At 34.3% G+C, this 25,602-nt stretch overlaps 1 protein-coding gene across 4 annotated transcripts in view; it reads left to right on the top strand.

Annotated features, from left to right (window-relative positions):
- Nucleotides 1–25,602, top strand: part of ZBBX (zinc finger B-box domain containing) — a 121,496-nt gene that overhangs the window by 2,048 nt on the left and 93,846 nt on the right. For 2 of the 4 annotated variants that reach the window (XM_039480267.2, XM_003924972.4), the window contains exons 2-6: nt 5,924–6,040; nt 10,863–10,976; nt 13,279–13,369; nt 18,536–18,584; nt 19,271–19,380. In XM_039480267.2, the coding sequence (XP_039336201.2) occupies nt 5,973–6,040; nt 10,863–10,976; nt 13,279–13,369; nt 18,536–18,584; nt 19,271–19,380 (432 nt within the window). In that variant the 5' untranslated portion in view covers nt 5,924–5,972. Of the gene's footprint in view, nt 1–5,923; nt 6,041–10,862; nt 11,117–13,278; nt 13,370–18,535; nt 18,585–19,270; nt 19,381–25,602 lie in introns of those variants that run through there. The other 2 variants (XM_010335699.3, XM_010335700.3) reach the window with 2 other exon arrangements.

Genomic DNA, 25,602 nt, shown 5'->3' with positions numbered 1-25,602 from the left:
GACACTGTTTGTTTAATATCCTGCAAATTAGAGCAGGGAGAGGATCTTTACCATTTTCTACATGGATACACTGAAGTTCAGAGATTGCTGTCACACAAAGGTCATCTGACCTTAAATCCAGTGAATTTAGGATGCCTAGGTCTTCTGACCTTAACATCAGTACCTTTTAATATTGCTTATTATTTTTAAAATTGAAAGTACTTTAAAACAGTACAATGTCCCTTGATATCTAAAGGCAAAGTTTCTCAGTTGTTCTTAAAAGAACCCCCCTATAGATGGTAAGAAAAAAATAGGTGACTTGGGTACTAATTAGTGCCTTGATGCAGTATTTTATTATCAGATATCTTGTTGGGCTGATTGAATGCAACCTGAAATTAATACCTATATTAGTCTGCTCTCACGATACTATGAAGAAATACCCGAGACTGGGTAATTTATAAAGGAAAGAGGTTTAATTGACTCACAGTTCTGCAGGGCTGGAAAGGCCTCAGGAAACTTAGAATCATGGCAGAAGGGAAAGCAAACACATCTTTCTTCACATGGTGGCGGGAAATAGAAGGATGACAGCCAAGCAAAGGGGGATACCTGTTATAAAACCATCAGATCTCGTGAGAACTTACTAACATGAAATTAGTTGGGGCAGGGGGAACTGCTCCCATGATTCAGTTATCTCCCATGGGGTCCCTCCCACCACATGTGGGAATTATGGGAATTATCAATTCAAGATGAGATTCCAGTGGGGACATAGCCAAACCATATCAATATCTGCTTTAGTTTAGAGCTTTTGCTATGAGAATGTGGCATACATACATTTATTTAGTAGGACACTCCAGCACAAGATTCTATTCTAGGAATTATGTATTATTTGTTCTTGCCATAGAATTTTTAAAAGATTTATATATGTATGACAGATTTAAAGATATATATATATATATATATGTGTGTGTGTGTGTGTATAATTACAGATACAGGAAATGTTAAAAGTAAAAGTTTTTTAATTATTAAAAACACCTATTTTAAATTCTCATTTAACATTTCTTTCTTGGGTCTCTGATTTCTAAGTGCTATGGTACTAAATACCTAAAAATGTTAATTTTTCCAAAGTTGCTTGCTGATTAGACCTTTTCAAAACATTGCTACAGTAAGGAAAATTTCCTATTTATGGTTCTTAAGTTTTGTGCCTAACATGATCTGAGTCATGAGTAGAATTAACTAATCCTAAGTTTTCAATTACAAAACGTGGCCCATCTTGAAAACAGTGGTTTCCCAAACCTCCCATTCTGCCAGTGGCGTTCTCTTGCACCTGTTAATGCTCTGAGTTTCTAGCTGTGTAGAGCATTGTAAATTCCTTGTTTCCATTCTGTGGCAGTAGGTTTTGATATGTGGGTTGCTTTCGCAAAGTAGGAACATGTGTAGAAGGATCACCAAACCATCATGGGCAATTCTGAGTTATATTAGGTGTTATGTGTGGGGAGAAATGGGGTCGTAGACAGAAAAATGATTTAGTCTAATAAATCAGGTAACTAGAAACTTTTCCAAATCATTTATCTAAATTTTTGGTATTTAGTTATTAAAAAACTGAATGACCGAAAGAGGCAAGGAACTATAAGGTTTGCATCATAAGGAGTTTGTCTGTATTCCTTGGGTTTTATTAAGTGCCTAAAATTTCGTGCTTTGCTCTTCTTGTTGCTGACATTGTTATATCCTTGCTATCCCAAGAAAGGTGACTAAATTCTCTGTTGGCTTTACAAAGGGAAACAGGCAAATAGCATGACTCAGAATTATAATCTCCCCTTTTTCTTCATACAAGTAAATTGGCTTATGTAGGTGACTTGATAAAATATGTAATTGAGAAGAAGTCGTACTAATTGCATTCAGTGAGGTGAAATCCTCCTTGAATAAGACCATTTTTTGGTTAAATCACACCATCAGTAAAGCTATAAATCTGAGTCATCTCATTTTAATAAGACTTTACAGATTTTCATTCATTCTTTGTATAGGTAAAATCAATCATCATATATCAGTTTGACTTTATATATATGTACATACACATATACTGTATCAATGTGTAAACAAAATTATAGCAATTTAGATTATTTTGATTAATCAGACAGATTAACTTTGGGGATTCTTGTTTTATCTTCTTGTTTTATCTCTTTAATGATAATAACAACATTATGGAAGTTTTTATGACAAAGTTATCAATAGTAGACAGAAGTCCAGTAGTTGGAGTCCATGAATATGATCAGAAAGCAGGCCAGGTGCAGTGGCTCACACCTGTACACCCAGCACTTTGGGAGGTTGAGGCAGGTGGATCATAAGGTCAGAAGTTCAAGATCAGCCTGGCCAATATGGTGAAACCGCGTCTCTACTAAAAATATGAACAAAATTAGCTGGACATGGTGGTGGATGCCTGTAATCCCAGCTACTTAAGAGGCTGAGGCAGGAAAATGGCTTGAACCCAGAAGGCAGAGGTTGCAGTGCACCAAGACTGCACCACTGCTCTCCAGCCTGGGTGGCAGAGCAAGACTCTATCTCAAAAAAAAAAAAAAAAAAAAAAAAAATTAAAAAAAGGCAATACAAACTCCATGTTATGCAGCAGGATTATTCTTGGAGGTTTTTTAAAGGTGCCTTTGGTAGCTTCTGTTTGATAAAAATGGGACAAACATACTACCTACAAAAATGAGGGAGTAGAAAGCAAACCAAATCTTAGTTTTCTATTGTTGTGGTATGTTTATTCTCTTTGACACTCATTTAGCTTTGAGAAACAGGAGTTGATGATTGAAAACTGAGTCTGAGTGAAACTCTTCCAGCAGATTCTTCCATCAAAATGCCCCATGATACAGTGATTGCTTGTGTGGATTTTCTCTTGATTGCGAAGGCCTCAAGGGAAGACACTGTGGCTTATTTGCCATCGTAACCTCAGTACCCATAATAGGGATCACAAAAGAATAGTTAAATACAAGTTTGTGGATTGAAGGTACAAATATTACTGGTCCCATGATGCAACCACTAACTTATTTAAAATGTAGTGATTATTTTGTGTAATTCCATTTTGTAATCATCTTCAGAGAAATTTCTTGAGAATTTCCTCCAAAATGGTAAAGATCTGCCCTTTCAGGTTAGATTTAAGTTTTGGAGACAGTGCAAGTAATTTGGAGGTAGATTTGAGTGAGAAAAAACAGTTGCTCCTATTGCACAATCATTTTTAATTTTAAATGAGGCACAACAAAATGGATTTGTGTGTTTGTTGGTGTATAATGGATTCCTTTTTTTTTTTCCAGATGGAGTCTTGCTCTGTTACCCAGGCTGAGTGCAGTGGCATGATCTCAGCTCACTGCAACCTCCACCTCCTGGGTTCAAGTGATTCTCTTGCCACAGCCTCCCAAGTAGCTGGGATTATAAGTGTATGCCACCACGCCCAGTTAATTTTTGTGTTTTTAGTAGAGACAGTGTTTCACCATGTTGGCCAGGCTGGTCTTGAACTCCTGACCTCAAATCATCTGCCCACCTGGGCTTCCCAAACTGCTGGGATTACAGGCATAAGCCACCATGCCCAGCCTTAAAATGGATTTTGCAGATAGTTTCAAAAAAGGCATTCCAAAAATGTTTTTATCAGTGGTTGCATCATTGAAATATAAGATAGTCTCCCAAAGGAACAGCAATGAAGAACTTATTTGGTTATGTAGACTTTCATGTCTAAGTAGTCTTTTATTAGGCAACTCCAATTTTGGTGCCGTCTTTCCTTGAGTCCTAGAACAAAGCTTCTAGACATGTTTCCCCGCTGCTAAATCCCCATTAGACTCTTATTAGCTACAGAATAAATTCCAGATGCCATAAACTTGGCATTTAAAGCCACTCTTTATTGGGCCTCAGCCACTATATCTAAACTCATGTTTATTTATTTTTCTTCCATGTAACCTGCACAGCAAGCAAGTGAAACTATTCATTAGTCCCCCATTCAAGAGCTGTTCTTTCCAACAGTGTGGAATGAACCTAATCCATGTCTTTATCTGTAAGCCTCCTTTCTCCTTCAAAGTTTTAGTTAAATGGTAGCCAGCTGAATTCTCTCTTTTTCTTCACTTCCTATATTATCACATGTATAAATTTTATAATGCTTATAATTTTTACATTGTTTTATGGCTTTTATATTTAGGGTCTTATGTGCCCTATTTGACTCCAAACCATTTTAGCTCAGAAAACAAATCTCCTTGGGCCTTGACTGCTCTTCATGCCTCTTAGCACACTGCCTTGGATATAGCAGTCCCTTAATAAATGTTTATTGTGGTTATGAGCACACACATTGGAACACAAATATAAATGACAACATCAAATGGTGTGGGTATTTAAGTCTATGGTCACTATAATATTGACTCATATTTCTTTAAAATCTCTTAGAACTTGGAAATTTTGATTCCTATAAAAATCTAATAGTTGTTCTTGTGATTTAGTAATTCAGCATTACAGAGTAAATTATTATAGAACCATGAATAATTGGGATACTTGGGAAACAGGGCGTTCTGAATTTTATTTTCTGGTTAACTCAGAGTTAAGCAGAAAATCCTTTTTGTTTTATTTCTTGTTGAAAAATTCTTTCTCAAATATGTTGATTTTTGATTTTAGCCAAAGAGCATCATTAAAATTTTCCTTGATAAATGATATTAGAATGCCTTTGGGTAATTATTGCATACCTTAATTTTCATTTTATATTGCCATATATGTAAAAAAATGGTTATTGGGTTTAGACTGTGTCTTGAAGATTCTTTAAATTTCTCTCTGTATAGCCTCATGTATTATTTTTAGGTAGAACAAATACTTGATATACTTTTATAGCCTTAGCCATAGAAAGAGATAGAATATGTACTTTGGTTTGTTTTAATGAATGCATCCTTCACTTTTAGTTGAATATTCCTCTAGTCTTTTGCTATACAGTTGACCCTGAACAGCATAGGTTTGAACTGCATGGATCCACTTATAAATATACATATTTTAATGATAGTTATACTTGCGTGCCTGTCTCTCTGGCTTCCCCCTCCATATCCTCTCCCCTTCCACCTTTGCCACTCTTGAGACAAGACCAACTCCTCTCCTCTTTCATCTTCCTTAGTCTACTCAGTGTGAAGACAATAAGGATGAAGCCCCTTTATCATGATTCACTTTCACTTAATAAATGGTAAATGTATTTCCTCTTTACGATTTTCTCAATTCTGTTATCTAGCTTACTTTTTAAAAGAATATAGTATATACATGCATATAACATACATAATTATTAACTGATTATGTTATCAGTAAGGCTTCTGATGAACAATAGGCTATTAGTAAAATTTGGGGAAATTAGAAGTTATACACAGATTTTTGACTTTGTGTGGGAGTCGTCCTCCTAACCTCCATGTTGTTCAAGGGTCAACTGTTCATAAATACTAGTAAATGTTAGTTCCATCAGACATGTTACATTTCTAACTTTATTAGTATATAAATACTTACATAATTTATATTTAAAATACAGTCATTTCTAGGTATCCACAGGAGATTTGTTCCAGTAACTCCCTCACACCATGCAGACACCAAAATTAAAAGATGCTCAGGTTCCTTATATAAAATATGCATAAAGCCTACACATAACCTACTGTATACTTTAAATTAGCTCTTGCTTACTTTAATACTGAATACAATGTAAATGCTGTAAATACTTGTACTGTATTTTTGGTATTATTTTCTGTTCAAATATTTTTGATTCTCTGGTTGATACATGGCTGCAGGGGGCAAGGGCTGGCAGTGTATCGTAGTTTTTGCTGTTTAAACTTTGATTGATTCTTTTTTCTCATAAAGTTTTAAAAACTTTCCTGAATTACATGGAATTTTGAATTTGTAACTTATACTGCTTTACCTCCACCATAATTCTTTTGTCTTTGTATTTTTACAGAAGTGTTCACAAATCAGAATAACTTTCAGACAATATTAAGGCATTAATCATGAACACAAAAGATTTTGTAGTTCTTCCATGGGGAAAACCTGGAAATTCTGTAAAGCTAAAATACAGGTGAGTTTATATATATATATATATCTTAGTAGGGATAGTTGCCAAGCTTCTGTATATTGTAATTTAGACTATATTTTTCCATGAGGCTGTTTAAAATTGAATTCAAGTTTTGTGAATTCTTATCTCCCACTTTTTCACATTCTTGTATTACTAGCTATAAGAATATAACTTTGAAATATTATAAATCTATAGGGTTTAAAAATGTGGATTAAAAATATTTACTCTGAAAGAAACAAAGTGACAAGTTATAAAGGTTTTAATAGGCTCATTACCTATTAAATTAACACAACAGAAAGTTAAACATATTTTTCCTGACTCCCATTCAAAGTTTAGTAAGGATTATCGTGAAATTTAGGGAGACTATTAGGGTGAGATATTCCTAACCCAGGAAATAGAGAGCACTACATTCTTTAGCCCTTTGCATGAAGGACGTTATGTTGAATTTACCCTTTCTAGGAGAGATCTGTCCTAGGTGACTGGGAGATGCATTCACCCAGGGCCAAACAATTTCTGACCTGCTGGGAATTTTATGACCTTGTAAGGGTATGGGAGAGTGTAGCTCCCTGTTTCTCTTTGACATCACATCTTAGAGTCACTGGAAATACTTAGGGCTTTCCTCTCAAATACCAGTAAGAGCCTGCTAGCATGGGATGAGGACAGACTTTTTTTCTCTTTTTAAGATCAAGTATCAAGTCTTGCTCTGTTGTTTACACCGAAGTACACTGACACGATCTCGGCGCACTGCAACCTCTGCCTCTAGGGCTCAGACAATTCTGCCTCATCTGCCCAAGTAGCTGGTGCACGCCACCACACCTGGCTAATTTTTGTATTTTTAATAGAGATGACGCTTGGCCATGTTGGCCAGGCCAGTTTCAAACTCCTGGCCTCAAGTGATCCTGTCACCTCTATTCCCAAAAGTGCTGGGGTGACAAGCGTGAGCCACTGTACCCGGCCCAGGCTATCCATTTTAATTTGAGTTTCTGAGTTTTTTGATCCAGATCAATAGTTTTGTTGTTATTCAGTATCTTCAAAGCTATTCTAATGCTCTCTTTACCTTTGAAATACTGAGTATAAAAGGATTGTATAAATTGGAAAATGCTTACAAATATATGGCATTATCATTATTGGGCATACCATGTTTTTGATGGGGAGTGGAGCTACCTAATAGCTAAGACTACCAATTTTGTTAATAGAAAAACAAAAAGGGACATGCATTATTTGATTTTAGTGACATATTTCAAGGTCACGTGTCTATGCTGATAAACATTCAGCCAACAAACATTTACTATGTGCATTTTCTATATACTGTGTTAGGGAATGATGGCTACAAAAGTAGGTAGTCATAGTCCTGGCACTCAGAAAGCTTGCAGAGAATATGAATGAGTACAGTCACATTGACAATATAATACGAAGCATGGTGTGATGTGTACAGGCAAGGGACTAGGAGAGAACATGGCTCAAACTGCCAGAGCAGGAGTGAGGAGGTACCCACATTTTGAGTGAGAGATGTGGTTAGGTGGGTAGTTACTGGGTGAAACTCATGCAAAGACACAGAGACCACATGATTTGGAGACTTCTCAGACATATCGAATTGTCTAAGAAGAAAGGTGGAGAAAAAGGCAGGGTCTCGATAATAACTAACTTGTATGTCATGTTAAAGAATTTGGAAATAAGGGGGAATCACTATTCCCTGACCTATAAGTCTCCATGATCCACAAACCATTAAAAACCAGCACAGGAATACTCACTCATGGTGATTACCATGGAGCTTCCTTTCTCACTTTTCCCTTGTTCCAAGCCTGTTAATTTGACATTGTCTTTACAGTGTCTGACATTCTGGTGTTCTCCTGGTCCTCTTGACCTCTTTCCCTCTTTTCCTCTTTCTAGCCTTTTCCAAGGGCTAGAAATAAGAAGTAGTCTTTTAAAAATCTACTTTCTATATTTAAATCTATGTCTTCAGAAGTGCTTAAGAACTGTGAATGGAGAAAGTACGGTTAGAGTTGCAAAACCAAGAGATGGAGAAGAAACTATAATTTTGAACCTCTAGCAATGTAATAATTAAAACAAATAAAAAATAGTCTTATTTCTAGCCCTTGGATTTATTCTGTTGATTAGAAACTTTTTTCTAATCTTCATACTGTCTATATTGGCTCTAATATATTTAAATAGTTTAAGGCATAATATTTGAAGCAACAATTTTTTTTCTACATAGGCAACATACATATTTTTGCTGAAGTGATCATTTTGGAAATCTTAAAAAATCTCTTAAACAATAAATTAAATAAAGCTAAGGATCAACCTTAGCTTTCCCCAGAGGCCTTGCTTTTGCTTTATGGCTTTGTGTATAAGGTTGTCTTCAGGAGGAATCCTTTGTTTTGTGTGAGACCCGTAGAATCCAACCTTACATAAACTTGACCACTTGGTCAGTGGGCCAGTCTTTTCCTTCAGCCTTACCCTTTTCCTCTACCACAGTAGGACCTCAAAAACATCAAAAGTCTTCTAAGCAAGTAAGTGATGCAATCATATTTGTGCTTTTAACTCTTCCCCTGTAAGCAGTTTGTGAAGTGTGGTAGGCTGTCAAGACTTTAGGCAGGGAGACCAACTGCAGGATTCATCCTCAACTGTACCTGCAGCCCATCCCAGAATGGTCTGTTTCAGGAAATAACGCCATTGCCCTCCTGACGGCTCAAGTAAGAAACATGCGATTATTTTAGATTTCTTCCTTGTTTCCTTTCTGGTCAGTCACACTGGTCAGTTTCCAAGTTGTTAGTTCTATTTTCTTACATTTCTCAAAAGCTCCCATGTTTCTCTCCATTGCCCCTGCTCAGTTAGACTAACCCAAATTTTCTATTATCTGGATTACTGGAATAGTATACTAATTAGCTGTCTTGCTTCTATCCTTGCACCCTCTAATTGATTTCCTTTGATACAGTCTGAATGATCTTCTAAATGCAAGTCTTATCAATTCTCTTAAAACCCTTTAATGATCCTCATTGTTCACACGCTATAAATCCCCATTTCTCATCATGGCTTGCAAGGCTCTTCATGATCCTGTCCACTTCAGCAGTTTGATTTTCTGCTGCTTTTCCTATTTGCACTTTATGTCTGTTCACAGAGAACTTCTAGGTCCTTGACCCAGTCATTGCTCTTTCCTACCTGTGTCCACACTCCTTTCTTTCTGGAACACTGCTCTCACCACATCCCTTTGACTGGCTAAGTCCTTTCATCCTTTAGGTCTCAGCTCAGATTTCACCTTCTCCAGGAACTGTTCCTGCATTCACAAGGCTGAGGTATGTGCTCTTTCTTTGTGCCCAGGTAGCCCCCTGTACTTTTCCAATGAGAGCACTATTACATTGTATTTCAATTACCTTCATGCTTATCTATTTCTCTCAATACTGGAAGCTCCATTGTATTTCATATCTTATCACCTAGCAGTGTTTGTTTGCGGTAGGAGCTACATTACTTGTTGTGGAGTAAATAAAATGAAAATAAATGCCTCTCTTTCTGTATCTTAGCCAGCTTCTCTGAACCCTCTGGACAGCCCTTCCTATCACATCCTGTATATCTTCCTGGATTGTGTCCTCTTGGGACGTATCCTTGGCCCACTTGCTTTTTGGTAATTGCTCACTACCTCTAGAAAGATTTCTCCTTTTTGATCTTCATCATGCCTTGATTTTGTTCCATACCATGGCATGCATGGATGCCCACACTGCTTGCTTGTAGTAAAACACTAATGTAATATTGAAGGAAGAGATTTGCACTTGGAATAGCAAAAGCTAGGCAACTAGTTGTGGTTAGATCTATGAAACAAAGAGTCAGTGGTTAATGCTGATAACCAGACTTTGTACAATGAAGAAAATGTCTTTTGTCAACAACTTGGTGAGTTTCAGATATAAAAATCTCTTGTACAGGGATCTTCTGTACCAAAACCATTAATAGGGGCTTTCTTCTTCTTCTTCTTTTTTTATTTTTTGAGATGGAGTTTCGCTTTTGTTACCCAGGCTGGAGTCCAATGGCACAATCTCTGCTCACCACAACCTCCGCCTCCTGGGTTCAAGCAATTCTCCTGCCTCAGCCTCCCGAGTAGCTGGGACTACAGGCTGCGCCACCATGCCCAGCTAATTTTTGTATTTGTAGTAGAGACAGGGTTTCACCATGTTGACCAGAATGGTCTCAATCTCTTGACCTAGTGATCCACCCACCTCGGCCTCCCAAAGTGCTGGGATTACAGGCGTGAGCCACTGCACCTGGCCCAGGAGCTTTCTTCTTAATAGGTCTCAAACAGGTACTACCTTTTCCTCTGCATCATATATATATATATATATATATATATATATATATATATATGACACAAAGGTAGAGGTTTATTTAAAATTTCCAAGATGACCAGTTCAGCAAAATGAATATTTTTGTCTATTTTTTTAAACACTGTGCTTCAAACTACTTGACTGCATAGGAGGCAAAACAATATGAAAATTAGAAAATATTTTTTCTTTGTTTTCTATTTGCATGTTATAGACGTTTGTGCATATATAATAACATGCCTTATATATGAAGTTAATTATGATTTTGAGCCTTTAGCAATGTAATACTTAAAACAAAAGTCTAAGATTTGAAGAGATAACTTGCTTCAGGATTTTGATGGGGGGCAAATACTAACTTTAAAGACCAGATTTCAGAGAAGTACAAAAGAAATAGGTAAAATATTTTATTCATTATTCATGATTCTAATTTAACATCAAAATATTACGTACAATTATTTTGCCTTTGCTTGTTTTCTTTGCTTACTCCAAACTTTCTATATTTAAATCTATGTCTTCAGAAATGCTCATGAACTGCGAATGGAGAAAGTACGGTTAGAGTTGGAGAACCAAGAGATGGAGAAGAAGCTGCAAGAATTCCGATCCATAGGAAGCAGAGAAAAGGAAGAAAGAGAGTGGGTGAAACTCTTAGAGAATTTTAGAAGAATCAACCAAATTATATAAAGAACTATTTTATCTACTGTTGTCATTCCAGTAAAAGTGTTTAATCGGTGGATAATTTTTGACTTTCCCTGATGAACAAGAAATATCAAAGGTCTTCTATTTTTTTGTTTTTGTGTCACTTAGATGAGACATGTTGCTTTTTAAAACTACCATTACTTTTGTTTCTTCTGAACATTATTTGGTCTTATTCTTTCTTATTTCCCTTTTTTTTTTTAAACTTTATGTTTCTCATTGATTTATGGTCTAGAATGTTAATGGCAGCAGTGCACACTTTACCTTTTGCTCTCAGATAGTTGCCATCAATAGCAAATAAACACCAGTTTATTTTTAGAGACATTTTTATTTATTCAAAGACTTCTGGGGCAAGAATTCACATATATACACATAATGAAGATCTGAAAAGTAAATGCTATTATATATACATATATGTGGGGTGTGTGTGTGTGTGTGTGTGTGTGTGTGTGTGTATGTGTGTGTGTGTGTGTGTGTGTAATTCTTTCTTCTTAGCTCTAGGATAACTCCCAGCCCATTTTCTAGCACCCCTTTTAATGCCAAAAATGTTCCTTACAAATGTCTTGTCTTTGTACAAATCTATGTATATACATGTGTATGAATGTTTATTTTGAGTGTGTATATTTGTTGTGTATATTGCGTCTTTTCCTTTTTATTTTAACAAATGAGTTCATCTAAAAAATATGGGGATTAATTAATAGTCTACTATTTTATGTAATATATCATAGTGCTCTTATATCAGACTGCATTAATCTACCTAATTTTCTTAGTGGCTCTGTAGTATTTTCTGTGTGAACATAATAGCATTTTTTTAGATCTTTATTATGTTTTTATTATGTTATGATTATAAATGCTGCCATGGACATGCTTCTACATGTATTTTTGCTTACATATGCAAAGCTGTTTGTGGCATAAATTCCTACATCTGTCATTTTAGGTCAATGTGTTATGTGCATTTTACATTGTGATAGACATTGAGAAATTGTCTTTTAAATAGATGTCAAAAGTTTATAATCTTTTCCTACAATATATGAGAGTGCATGTTTCATGTCCCTTTGCTGATACTAAATGTCACCAAACTGTTTGTATATTAAATTAACTTTTGTTTAGTCCTCAAAATGATGACCATCAAATACCTAGAAGTACTTTCTGAACCTTTAACAGTTCAAATGTGTTCGTTATACTTTCAGTCTTTATCTTTAGAGTCCAATTTTTTGAAAAATGTGTATAACTTATATACATGCCCCAACTGATAATCAGAGAATTGGTTGAATCAGAGCATCTCATGTTGTATGTCATCCAGGATGACAAAGTTTATTATGTGTCTTGCTGCTTTTAATGACCCAGTGGCCAATTCTTTTATAAACTTCACTGATTTGGACTTAGTTTGGACTTCTAAATGGATCATGGTACTCATCTGAGAATCAGAGTTGCTGGAATCAGCACTCAAGAGTGAGTTTTTCTAAGCTGTGGAAGACTTTCTAGATGATTCTTAACATTTTAAAGCTTGACTGAATTTTTAGAGTAGTTACATTGTTTTCTGAGGTCACACAGATATTAAATGTCATAGCCAGAATGAGAACCTGCTCTCACCAGCCGGGAAGATAGAAGTCTAGTGCTCTAATCTTAATTGTTTATTCTGTGTGATGTTGGGAAACTTTTTGTCTTTTTTTTCTTTAATGATAATTGGACTCTCTGCCTTGATAATTACAGAAATATTTTGCTAGGCTCAAGTAAATATATTTTTAAAACTGTACAGCTAAAGTTTACCTTCTTGGTTATGTGTCAATGTGGGAGATCATTTGAGGTTTTAATAAGGAATTCATCGCTTACTAGAGCTATGAATATTTTGTGGTATTGGTTTGTTTGCTTTTCCTCTTTACATTTGTGGACACTTAGCTTTTAAAACTGCATAATGACTTGTAAAATTTCCTATGACTCAATAAAGCTATCTTTAGTTATTGTGAATATCAAGAAAATAGAATTCTTCATTTGTGTTTGGATATTTCACTTTTATTCATTTCCCCACAAAATCCCCATATCATGAATATGATAAAGCTATATTTTAAAATTACTGAGGATTTTCTGACATTATTGGTATTTTGTTTTCATTTTTTTGTTTGTTTGTTACATGTTAACAACTGAATTTCCATTTCCCAAGACAGGAAAACTATATTTCTTTTCATTAAAGGGAGAAATGTATTTAGTAATTACATTTTGTCTTGTTTATATATATTAAAGGTCAAGTGGATATTACTGGAAATCTGGAAAAGGGGGCAAATTGGGTAATCAATCATACATGATGCCACAAAATAAAGGAAATGTTATTAAGGTAAGAAGATACTATTTGATTCTCATTGAATTTGCTAAGCAAGAAGATATAATTTTTTAGCCTTGCATTTTCTTCTATACTCAGGAATTTACTCTTCTAATTTTAACAACTTTGCATATTATTCAATTTTTGATACATTTTGTAGGCTAATATGCAACTTTCATTATTCAGTTATGTTTTTGTTTTTCAGCTACAAGTTGATTTCAGAATTTTAACTTGCAGTGAATTTTTCCATATTCCAAACTGAAGTGTTCCATTCAGTGTGGATCCGGTTTAAAATATGTAAAATACAACTAGATACTTCTAAACTAAGGTGAAAGGTTTAATAATAGCAAATGAGAGACTTTATTCCTACTTTTATATCACATTTGTTTAATATTTTATATTCTGCTTGAGTAATTTATTATTCATATACCGTTGAGTCTATGTGTGAAGACACCCAAGGAAAAAAACACTTTTCAGTTTTCAAGCTATAGAATTGTTGTTCCTTTACTGTGCACTATAAAATATTATATTTAAGATGAAAATCAGATAAGTGTCTTTACATAAAGAAAACAGTTTTGCTTCTGGATTCTTTACTACAAGATTTGTAACTTTGTAAGTATTAACTTACACAGCTTTAGTTTTTTATGTACCAATCATTAAACTTTCATTGGATCAGTTGGAATCTACAAACATCTAAGTTGGCACATCTAAAGTTTTTGGCTTTGAGAAAGTGTTTTATTCTCTAGTGTCATTCCCTATCTTAAGGAAAAATGAATTATAAAAGTTCTTACCTGAAAATTAAAACAAACTTATTTCACTAGAAGCAGGCTGCTTGTAAGACTATTAAAAGAATCTAGAGGTAAGATGAAAGGAGGCTAAATTAAAAGGGTAGAAAAATAGATATAAAGAAAACTGTGGGATCAAAAAAACAGTAACAAAGGAGAGGAGGGAGTCAAACATATAATTGATATACAGGCTGGATTGACTAAGAGATAGATAGCATAAAGAAGGGACTTAGAAAAGTACAGGATATGGATTTAGAGTTTTGTTTGAATTTTCATGTGAAATTTAAGAGAATAAATGCGCTCCCTAAAAAATGTGTAAAAAGTAGAGGGATATAAAGAATAAAGCTTAAAGAAAGCCACTGTGTAGAATATATTGCCAAAGAGAACTTTAATATTCACTCGATAAGTTCAGTAAGTTTTAATGCCAGTCAACAGTTTAGCTTCTTTTCCTTTTTTATCTCATTAAGTGCTTATATCACTCCTAAGAAGCTGTTATTATTCCAGTTTCACAGATAAAGTAACTTAATATCAAAACATTAAATAACTCACTCAAGGTCAAAAGTCAGGGCCGAGATTTGACATGCAAGCTCTCAGGCTTGTCTAAGATAATTTGCCAGCTCTCTAGTGAAGAGAGATTGAGAAGAAAAAGAATCGCAGAATTAAAATCGAAGTAGTTTAATGTTATAGGGATGAAAGTAAAGGAGAGCATTTTTAGAAAATATAAAGTCAATATTGTCCAATATATCGTGTAGTGAAAAACATTTTGAGTCTCTTTTTAGACCAGTGTTTCTCAAGGGGGCAATTTTGCTTCCCAGGAGACATTTGACAATGTTTGGAGACATTTTCAGCTGTTAACATTGAGAGCAATATTTTTGTTGTTTTTTTTTTGTGTGTGTGTGTTTGCTAAAGATGTATAATGAGTATGGCCCAGGGGTGCTGCTTAACATCCTGCAATGCACTTGACAACCCCACAACAAAGAATTTTTTGGCCCCAAATGTCAGTGGTGCTGAGTTCTAGAAATCTGTATTAGATTATATAGATTAACATTGACTTAATCTTTTTGAGCCTCTATTACATTTGTAAACATGCATAATAATACCTACTAAACACTTCAAAGAGCTTTTGAGCAACATCAAAACCTCGTTGAAATATGTGAAACCCCTTTGTAATGGTACCTAAACAATACACATTAAAATGTCTATTTCTGGATAATGAAAATATTCAAAAGCCCTAAATTTGATAATTGTGTCAATATTAAATAGGAGAGTAGATTTCAATTGGTTGAAAAGAAAAGTGTGGGAAGCAGTGAGTAAAGACTATTGTTGGAGCCAGCACGAAAGCCGAGGGTTTAACAGAATCAAGGAAAAACTTTATTATATTCTTTTCTAGAATTGGGAAGATGATGTGAGCCAGTTTGTGCAATGAAAGATGTACATCCTAGTAGAGGAAAGAGTAAAAATGTAGATGAAAGAGGTGTCGTTGCTGGGGGTGTGGTCTTTGAAAAGGTGGTTCATTAAAGAGGCTTTAACTAAGGAAAGGAGGACACTGTGTGTGTGTGTGTGTGTGTGTGTGTGTGTGTGTGTGTGTGTGTGTGCATGTGACAAGAAAGGTGGAAGAAAAAATAAGTGGCAATGAAAATAAATTTTAGAGATTATTTTTGACTAGTGGTAAGGTAGGACACTGAAATATTTTAATGGGAAGGTCTCAACTTTCTTAGTACAGTTGAAGACAGTATCATTTGCTCAGGTGAATGAAGGGAAATGGGACAAATTTGAGTTCTTGGGAATGAAGAGGTTTGGAGTAGCCACTGTGGGAACTGTGGTTGGGGTTTAGCAGCGAATGAGTAAATGGATTGCCAAAGAGCCACAGAGCCTACTGAGGTTGTTCAGCATAGATTTGGAGGTGGCTCCACAATACTATTTTTATTGCAATGTTTCATAGGTATGGGAGCTCTCAGAGGGGAGAGATAAGGTGATTGAAGTTGGTACTGAAAAACTTTTTTGAGTCTGAGATTTTGAAGGTGTGGCTATTCAGAATACTGCTTACATGCCAGATTTGGTCATAATGGTGAGATGGCTGAAGAGGCATTTAGATGTTCACAGTGGCCAGTATGTGGAGGGTCTTCAAATCAGGATGTCAGGTGAACATGTACATTGAAGCCTCTAAGATTGTCAATCAGAAATGTGATGGAGAGAAATACTGAGCAGGTTGCTGAAGCTCAGGTGGAAGAGATCCTAGATATTGACACAGGCAGCAAGTGGATGGTGGGGGCCTATAGTAGAAGCAACTTTGCTGAATGATAGCAGAACAATATTCTGGAAGCAGCACTGAAGAACAAATTGAAAAATTTTATCTCTCCTAGTGTGTAAAAGGGAGTTTCTGGAGCTAGGTCCTGAGGGAAGTGCTTTGGTGAAGATTGTGTCTAAGTAAAGGTGAGTTTCGGTTGATGTAAATTTTGAATGAAACATTTTCAGGAAAGGTTTAAAGCATAAGATACATAAATGGCTATTTAATAGATGCTCCCTGGAATGGCAGGGGAACTTGGAAGGAAGGACAAGTAGTACAGAATTGCAAAGTTTCAGTAGCTAATTGGGCTGACAGTGAGAATGTCTGAAAGGCTACTTGTGGGAGAAGTTTGGGCTCAGTGTGGCAGATGAAGGCATTGGTGGCAGCTTGGAGGTATTTGTGAATGCCAGGAAGGCTGATGATGACAGCATAGTCTGACCCCAGTGACTTAGATAATCTACCTGTGTGGTAAACCCACTGAGCTTTCCTGGCCCCTGATAGCACCCCTTCAGTACCTACTGCTGGAGGAGTCAGCAGGTTAATAAGGCATAGGCTTTGGTATAGTAAATTCCTGACATTTGTATATACAAACATATACAGATATCCATCTTTCTATATACATGTATATATACATATGCCTGTATGTATATATGTATATGTACATGTGTATATGTGTATGTATGTGTTTGTGCAAGTATGTGTATCTTTGGTTCAACCCTTTCCCACCTCCAACCCTTTCCCAAACAGATAAAAATCAGACCTATGAAGAAATTATATTTGTCTAAAAATAGCAGCTAGCAGTTTGTTCACTGAAATATTTTTATGCAATTTGAATTACTTGAAATAAACATGGTTGTATTCATAGAGCAGAACAATATTATTCATAATAAAAACAAATTATACAATCTTCCTAATAATGGGTTTCTTTTTGCTTGGGCATATCTATCCATTCCATCCAGGATTGCCTATAACCACACTGATCATGTTTCAATTCAGATGTATCATTAAGGTAATCATACTGGATAATTTGGTTGTGAAAGATGAGATTAGATTATCTGTAACTTGTGTAACATTAGCAGTTTAAAAATAAATGTGTGTTTCATAGAAACATTGATGATTTCAATCATATTTTCTTTTCTGCTATGTTTGGCATATGGCATCTGAGCAGTTACTTTGAAGAATGTGAAAAATAACTGCCCTTTGAAGCAAAATCACTAGATTCACTGAGAATAATTAGGCCTACGTTTGCAGATGACTGCAGTTGGTACAGCCATAGATATACAGGCAGCCATTGTTCTCATATTCTCATGTACAAAATGAGTAATTGAGCATGCAAATTGCAAATTGAAAACTAGGTCTGAATTGACAGTGTCTATATAAATGCACACCATCCTTCATTCTCATTTGTGTACTTTAAATGTTGGTTTTAATAAGATCAAGGCAAGCATGTTCAATTGGCAAGTCTATTTTATTTCCTAAAATGATAAAAATCCCCAAATATTAAGTGTTGTTTAATTTGAAATATCTAGCAGTGAATCTTATTTATTCATTATTGTGGGCTAATATTTAGGACAGTCAGGGATTATAAATAATATATTTGAAAGATAAGCTTGTGATGCTTAAACATGTAGTTCTCTAAATTGGGCAAATAAGATAATAATATGGGTTTCTATAGCAATGTAAGCAGAATAACTTAATCACAATTCAGTTTAGATTCAGTCTACACAAATATTAAGATTGTGTGTCTCAGAAAAAGCAGAAACAGAAAAAGATTTATTAAACCTTTACCATATTTGAATACTAGCAATTTCCTAAAGTCATTTCATGATGACATATAATGGTTTTTGTTTAAAAGCCAATTTATGTTTTCAAAAACTGGTTTACATATTATTTTCAAAATTTATTTTCTTTTTTATGAATTTCTATTAAATTAAACAGTGTATTTATGCTTTAATGACGATCTCCTACTAATTTTATATTATTCTTTAAAAATAAATTTTTGTTCAAAGTGCACCAAAGGCTCCTTTCTAATATTTTTGTTAGTAACTTAAACTTTCTTTGAATAAGATAATGTATACCTGACAAATAGTATCTATTTTATTAATACAGTTTTCTGCGGGAAAGGTGAAATTAAAATTACTGAAGGAACAGATTCAAGGTAAATAGTTTATCACCATGTTATTAAATGCTAAAGACATAATTCCCTTTCTTTTCCATTTTAGTTACATGTAAAGTTAAAGTTTTAGAATTGTTCATACAGGATAAAGATTCTAAACCCCCAAATCATGACACATTGATTTTCAACATAAATTTTATTTGGGTATTTTGGGGGGCTTTTGTGTCAAAAAATGTAAACTTAGTACATGATTATAATAATAGCAGTTTGCAAAAGTAAGACTTTACAGCACTGTTCTTTAAATTTTATTGATGTAATATTTTAATAAGGAAGATAATTTAGCAGTGTAAAATTTTCAATTAAAATTTCACTCTAGAAAAATTTTAAAAATAAAAAAATTGCTTTATATTTAAATAATAGCAGAACCAAAAACATAATTTGAATTTATAATAATTCCTAAAGAAATGAGATGTTTTTCTGGAGGATAATAAACACATTTAATGTTTCATGATTAATATAATTTGATAGAAAAAATTTAGAAATATATATATTTGCATACATATATGCATTATGAATATATAAAATTATAAATGTTTAGAATTTGTTCTATGTGGGCTTCAGTTTGATCCAGAGATGGGAAATGTGCATAGTTTCATTAATTTATTGATTGGAAAACTGAACATTATATTTTTAAATGACTGGACTAACATCTTTCTTTTTTCTTACAGAGCCAGTGAAACCAAGAGTTAATTATAAAATGGCAAATTCTTCTGAATATGAAAAACCCAAGATAAAAGGGAAAGTTTGTGGGCAGTGTGAGAACAAAGCTGCTTTACTAGTATGTACATTACATAGTGTATATATACATATACTGTATACTAGGTACAATTAAGCAGTTAGAATAGATCTTTCTCATGGCCTCATACACCTCTCCCAACTTAACTTGCTTTGTAGCCTTACACTTCTCCTTCATTACTGTTACTGTGGGTTGAGTGGTCATGCTGCTGCAAACAGCTAACACCTGTACTTACTCTCTGGCTCTCATTCTCTCATTCTTGTTTAATGACATCACCTTAGACTTTGCCCCTCCCCTTTGAATCATACTTATTAGCACACAAACATGCTGCAGTGTGTTCCATCCAAAACCAAAACCAAACCCAAAACTACAACAAAAATTCTTTTTGGCTTCCAAGTCTGCACCCCTTTATTGTAAAACTCTTCTGAAGAGTTGTCTATACTTGCTGTCATCACATTCTATCTTCCCATTGTCTATTTTTAAAAAACGGAGGAATAATTTATTATGAAATGGATGGATTTAAATGTACAATCAGATGCCTTTCGATTAATGTGTCCACCTCTATCAAGACCTAGGACATTACCTGTACCCCAGAAAATTCCCATGTACATTTTCCCAGTCAATCCCCAACACCAAGGCAACTACTATCCTGATTTTTAACACTGTAGATTTAGTGATATCTGTTCTTGAGCTTTATGTAAATGGAATGATATAGTATATATTTTTGACTTCTTTTGCTCTATGTGGTGATTCAGCCATATTAAATTTATCAGTAATGTGTTCATTTGTATTACAGAATAGTATTCAATTTTACACAGATTCTTTATCCATTCATATGCTGAATGACATTTGGGTTGTTTCAGTATTTTTGCTATCATGTTTAAGGCTGCTATGGACTTTGTGTATGTCTTTTTTCTTTTCTCACAAATAACATACATTCCTCTCTTACAAGCTGTGAAGTGAAATAAAAAAGTTACAGAAAATTATGACTACTCTTTCACTTCTCATTGGTACCAATTTCATGAACATTTAAAAAATTATGGTGAAATACACATAACATAAAATGTTACAAACTTAAACATTTTAAGTGTATACTGTAGTAACATTCAGTAGGTTAACATTGTTATGCTATCATCACCAGCATTCATTCACAGAACTGTTTTCATCTTGCAAAACTGAAACACTGTTTACATTAAACAATCATTTCCCCACTCCTGCTTCCCTCTAACTCCTAGGAAATAGTATTTTACTTTCTGTCTCTGAGAATTTGGCTACTCTACCTCATATAAGTAAGATTATACACTATTCAACTTTTAGTTATTGGCTTATTTCACTTAGCATAATATCCTCAAGGCTTATCCATATTTGGAATGACAGGATTTCTTTATTCTTAAGGCTGGATAATGTTCTTTTGTATGTATGTGTCACATTTTGTTTTATCTATTCATCCATTGGTAGATACTTGAGTTGCTTCCCACTTTTGGCTATTGTTGAGTAATGCTGCTACAGACCTCTTTAAGACCCTGTTTTCAATTCCTTTTGGTATATACACAGAATTGGAATAACTGCATTCCCATTCTCTCTTGAATTCTCTCCATTCAGTCTTGGGTGTCCACTACTATCCAGGAACTGTTTTTTTCATGGTCAACCAGTTACTTCCATATTTTCATATACAGTGGTCAACTCTCAGTTCTTAATGTATTAGGAGTATTTTATAGTACAGTATCTCTCTCCTCATCTGTGACTTTCTTCAGTTGGCTGCTCTGGGACACCATGATCTCTTGATTTCATTTGACATTGATATCTGTTTCTTCTCTGTCTTCTTTGCCGGTTTTCTGTATTGACCTCTTAATGTTGGAATGTCACAAGGCTCAGTCCTTTGGCTTCTAATCTTGTCCACCTATACTTACTCTTCAGTAATATCAATCACTGTCTTGGTTTTAAAGACCGTATCCATATTGATGGTTCCCTAATACACACATCACCTTATACCTCTCCCCTGATTTTTTGGCTCAATCTACCTGCTTAACACCTTTATTGGATGTCTAATAGGCATCACTATTTTAACATGTTCAAAATTGAGCCCTTAATTTTTTCCAATAAATAGTGTTCTCTCACAGTTTCCTCATATCAATAAATGTCAACTCAAATATTGCCTACATTGATAGCCCTTTATAAAATGGTAAAAGCTGAGTTGCACTCTCCAGTTTTGTGAAGCCTACTTCATTCGTCTGTGTAATATTGATCATCCTTTACTATATAATATTTGTTTATTTTCTACTTATCTACAATATAAACTTCATGAGAGTAGGAATTTAGTTTTTTTCACTGCTGGTGTGCCTACCACCTAGAATTATGCCTGCAGTGTGGTAGGCACTCAACAAATATTTAAGTAACGAATTATTTCTTTGAAACTATTTCATAATACGGACATTCTCTTAATTTAGACATATTTTCCTCTCAGTTAGCATTGAGAATGCTGCAGTGTCGTTTGTAATTTTAAATATAACACACAGGTAAAAGGCAGTTTCCTCTTCAAAGAATTTAATGATTATGTAAACTAATATTTGTATATTATGTTATAGTTTTAGACAACTTATGCATAATCATTTCTGACTTAAATTTATATTATTAGGTTTATTTAATGGCAATTTTAACTGAACTCCAATTTAGAATGCTGGACATCTAAAAAAGAGCTAATAGCAATATTAAATGTAAAACCCTAGGTCTTGGTAGTAGAATACTTATTACATCGTATTGTTTCCTTATTTGATATGGTGTTGGACAATAATTTAAGGAATCTCAAAAAATTATTACTGTTCAGAAATTTGTAAAAATTATTTAAAAATGCTAATATTTCATAAGTTAAAAGTATGAAAACTAAAAGGGTCTTTCAGGTTGAATTAAATTGTTGGGGTCTGCTGCTCAGGATCTGAAAAGGAATAATATAGGAGGTATGAGTCAATGTGTTTTGTGACTCCTACTCTGTGTTAAACACTTGAGCCATGGAACTTGAACAGTATGACACAAGTAGCTAGAGCTTGACCTGAAATTAAAGGATATGTTTTTCAAGAAAGACGGAAAAGTAAGGAGGATATTGTAGACAGGATAAGCAGCATGTGCCTTGGCTAGAAAGCACATGAGAATGACATTGTATGCAGTGATTAAATAGCTGATTTACCTGAAAAGCATTGTGTAGACAAGCCAGAATTTAGGCCCTAAACATTCTTTAAAAAGATTTTAAGAAAGAATGTTATTTTATTTGAAATACAAATAATATCCCATGTTAGTTGTCAAAACATAATAATAAGCTATTTAAAAAATCAAGTTAGGCAGATTTAATGAAGCAGACGATGATCTTGTTAAACTCTGATGTTATCTTGTGTTCTTAGCATCTGTCATTGCATATGGTTATGCTGACTGGATAATTAGAGTGAATATATATATTTGAAGGCCACATATGTGTATATGTGGATATATATAAAAAAAGTATATATATATATATATATTTCCTTGGCCTTCACCAGGGAAAATTGTGTATGGAAGATGGGATTTAAGAGCTTGTATTTTGTGAGTTTGAAACTCAAGTTTACCTGTTATTAGTTACGTGACCTTCAGCAAATGACTTAATCCCTCTTTAATTTCTGTTTCCTCATTTGTGAAATAGCTCACTAGGGATAACAGTAATCTGTACCTCAAAGTTATCACACATAATGAGTTAATACATGTAAAATATTTAGCATTGTGTCCAGCACACCGACTGAAGACAATAAGCAGTGTGCTTTTGCTGTTGGCACATTTTTTTATGATCTGATCCATTTACATGTATTGATGGCAAGGACGAAGCCCCAAAATTCCACATTTCCTATATATTAATTTGGCAAATGTGAATAATTTAATTAAAATCAAATGGATTCTGAAGCTTAGCGTAACTGCTCTGGCATTCATCAAGTTAACAAGGTATTTGTTAAAACTGCACTTGGGAATTCCATCATTGAAGAAGCATGTGTGGAGGAATGGTGTCCTTATTTACATTTTTACCATGTTTCTGCCACTTGTACAAACTGCCTAAAAAGATTTTTCAATTGGAGGTCATTTTAACCCAATTTTTTTTTTTTTTTTTTTTTTTTGAGACGGGGTTTCGCTCTTTTTATCCAGGCTGGAGTGCAATGGCGCGATCTCGGCTCACCGCAACCTCCGCCTCCTGGGTTCAGGCAATTCTCCTGCCTCAGCCTCCTGAGTAGCTGGGATTACAGGCACGTGCCACCATGCGCAGCTAATTTTTTGTATTTTTAGTAGAGACGGGGTTTCACCAGGTTGACCAGGATGGTCTCGATCTCTCGACCTTGTGATCCACCTGCCTCGGCCTCCCAAAGTGCTGGGATTACAGGCTTGAGCCACTGCGCCCAGTCATTTTAACCCAATTTTAATCCCAATATTATCTTTGCATAACAAAACACATAAGCTTATACTGCAAGTCCAGCATTAATCTTCCAGTTTACAAATATTCATTTGGCTACTTTTAGTAAAAGTATGCTGTTAACAGATACTTGGCTTAGAATTATATGCTGAAACTTATTTTCAGTTTTCTGCATTATACTGTAAAAACAGTACCAAATGTTTATGAGAAAGTCACTTAAAATTAGCAAGTTATATTAAATAAAAATTATGCAGAATGTTTTAAAATCCATATTAATATAATGATATAACCATGTATATTTGTAAAATTGTAATTTTAAAGTTGATATTACACTTAAATTGTGGATTTAGGATAATGTTTTTATCATTTCTCTAGAAGAATAAAGCTCATAAAACAAGAATAAAAGAGAGGACTAGTTTTTATGCTAGGGATAGTGTTTGTTTTTCTTCAGATAAAGTAAAAAAGTCCATCCTGTTATAGCTAATCACATGTGAAAAATATATATTTGGATTTTGATACATACCAGATCATGTACTCATTTTAAATACTGAATTTTATTTTATTGTGATTTTATCAAGGTTTTTCAATACAAATGATACCTGACTTACCATTTTCAACTTACAATTTTTTGACTTTATGTGTAAAAGCAATATATATATACAATAGAAACCATACTTCAAAGTTTGAATTTTGATTTTTCTCAGGCTATTGATACGTGGTAATATACGATGCTAGGAAGCTCATAGTCAGCCATGTGATCAAGAAGGTTAAAGAAACACAAGATATTCAACAATTTATTATAAAATACGTTTTGTGTTAGATGATTTTGCCCAAATACAGGCTAATGTAATGTTTTGAGCACATTTAAGGTAGTCTTGGCTAAGTTATGATGCTCAGTAGGTTAGTTGTACTAAGTACCTTTTAAGCTTACAATGTTTTCAATTTATGATGTGTTTATTGGGCGGTAACCACACTGTAAGTTGAGGAGTATCTCTAACTGATTACTATTGTAGTTGATTGTAAATGATTAATTTAATGATTAGTAATGTGTGTTGTGGTTAAGAGTGTAAGCTTTGAGTCACATGGTAGGATTGCATTCCTGTCCCCACTACTATTAGCTTGTATGTCTCTGGACAAATTATTCATCATTATATTCCTTTGTTATCTCTTCTTCATTATGGAGATACAATGATGATTCTAAACTTATAGGGTGGTTGTGAGGATTAAATGAGATAAAACATATCATCTCATTGTTCCATTAGCATTTATTATTATTAGTATAGATTTAGTTGGTAGAAGTGAAATTTTGTTACATGGTTATACTGCGTAGTGATGAAGTCTGAGCTTTTAGTGCCCATCACCTGAATAGGAACATTGTAACCACGATGTAATTTTTCAGTCCTTACCCGCTTCCCACCCGTCCATTGTATGGCATCTCCAATGTCTATTTTTCTACAATGTCTGTTTAGCTGGGTGTTTAGCTAACACCCATTGTTTAGCTCTCCAAGTTATAAGTAAGAACACGCAGTATTTGACTTCCTGTTTATGAGTTATTTCACCTAGATAATGGCCTCCATCCAGTTCCATTGACGTTGCTGTAAAAGACATGATATCATTCTTTTTCACAGTGGAGTAGTATTCCATGGTATATATTTTATATTTTCTTTAGCCAGCCAATTGATGAGTCTTTCAGAGAAGTTTTTAGGGTTTTCTAGGTATAAGATAAATCATTAGCAAACGAAATAATTTGACTTCCTCTTTTCCAATATGAATGCCTTTTATTTCTTTCTTTTGCCTGATTGTTCTGGCTGGGAATTCCAGTACTACGTTGAAGTTGAATGGAA

Source organism: Saimiri boliviensis, chromosome 9, assembly GCF_048565385.1.
Source record: "Saimiri boliviensis isolate mSaiBol1 chromosome 9, mSaiBol1.pri, whole genome shotgun sequence".
Taxonomy (NCBI): Eukaryota; Metazoa; Chordata; class Mammalia; order Primates; family Cebidae; genus Saimiri; species Saimiri boliviensis.
Note: the sequence above shows the minus strand (reverse complement) of the source record. Positions and strands in the feature narration are given on the sequence as shown.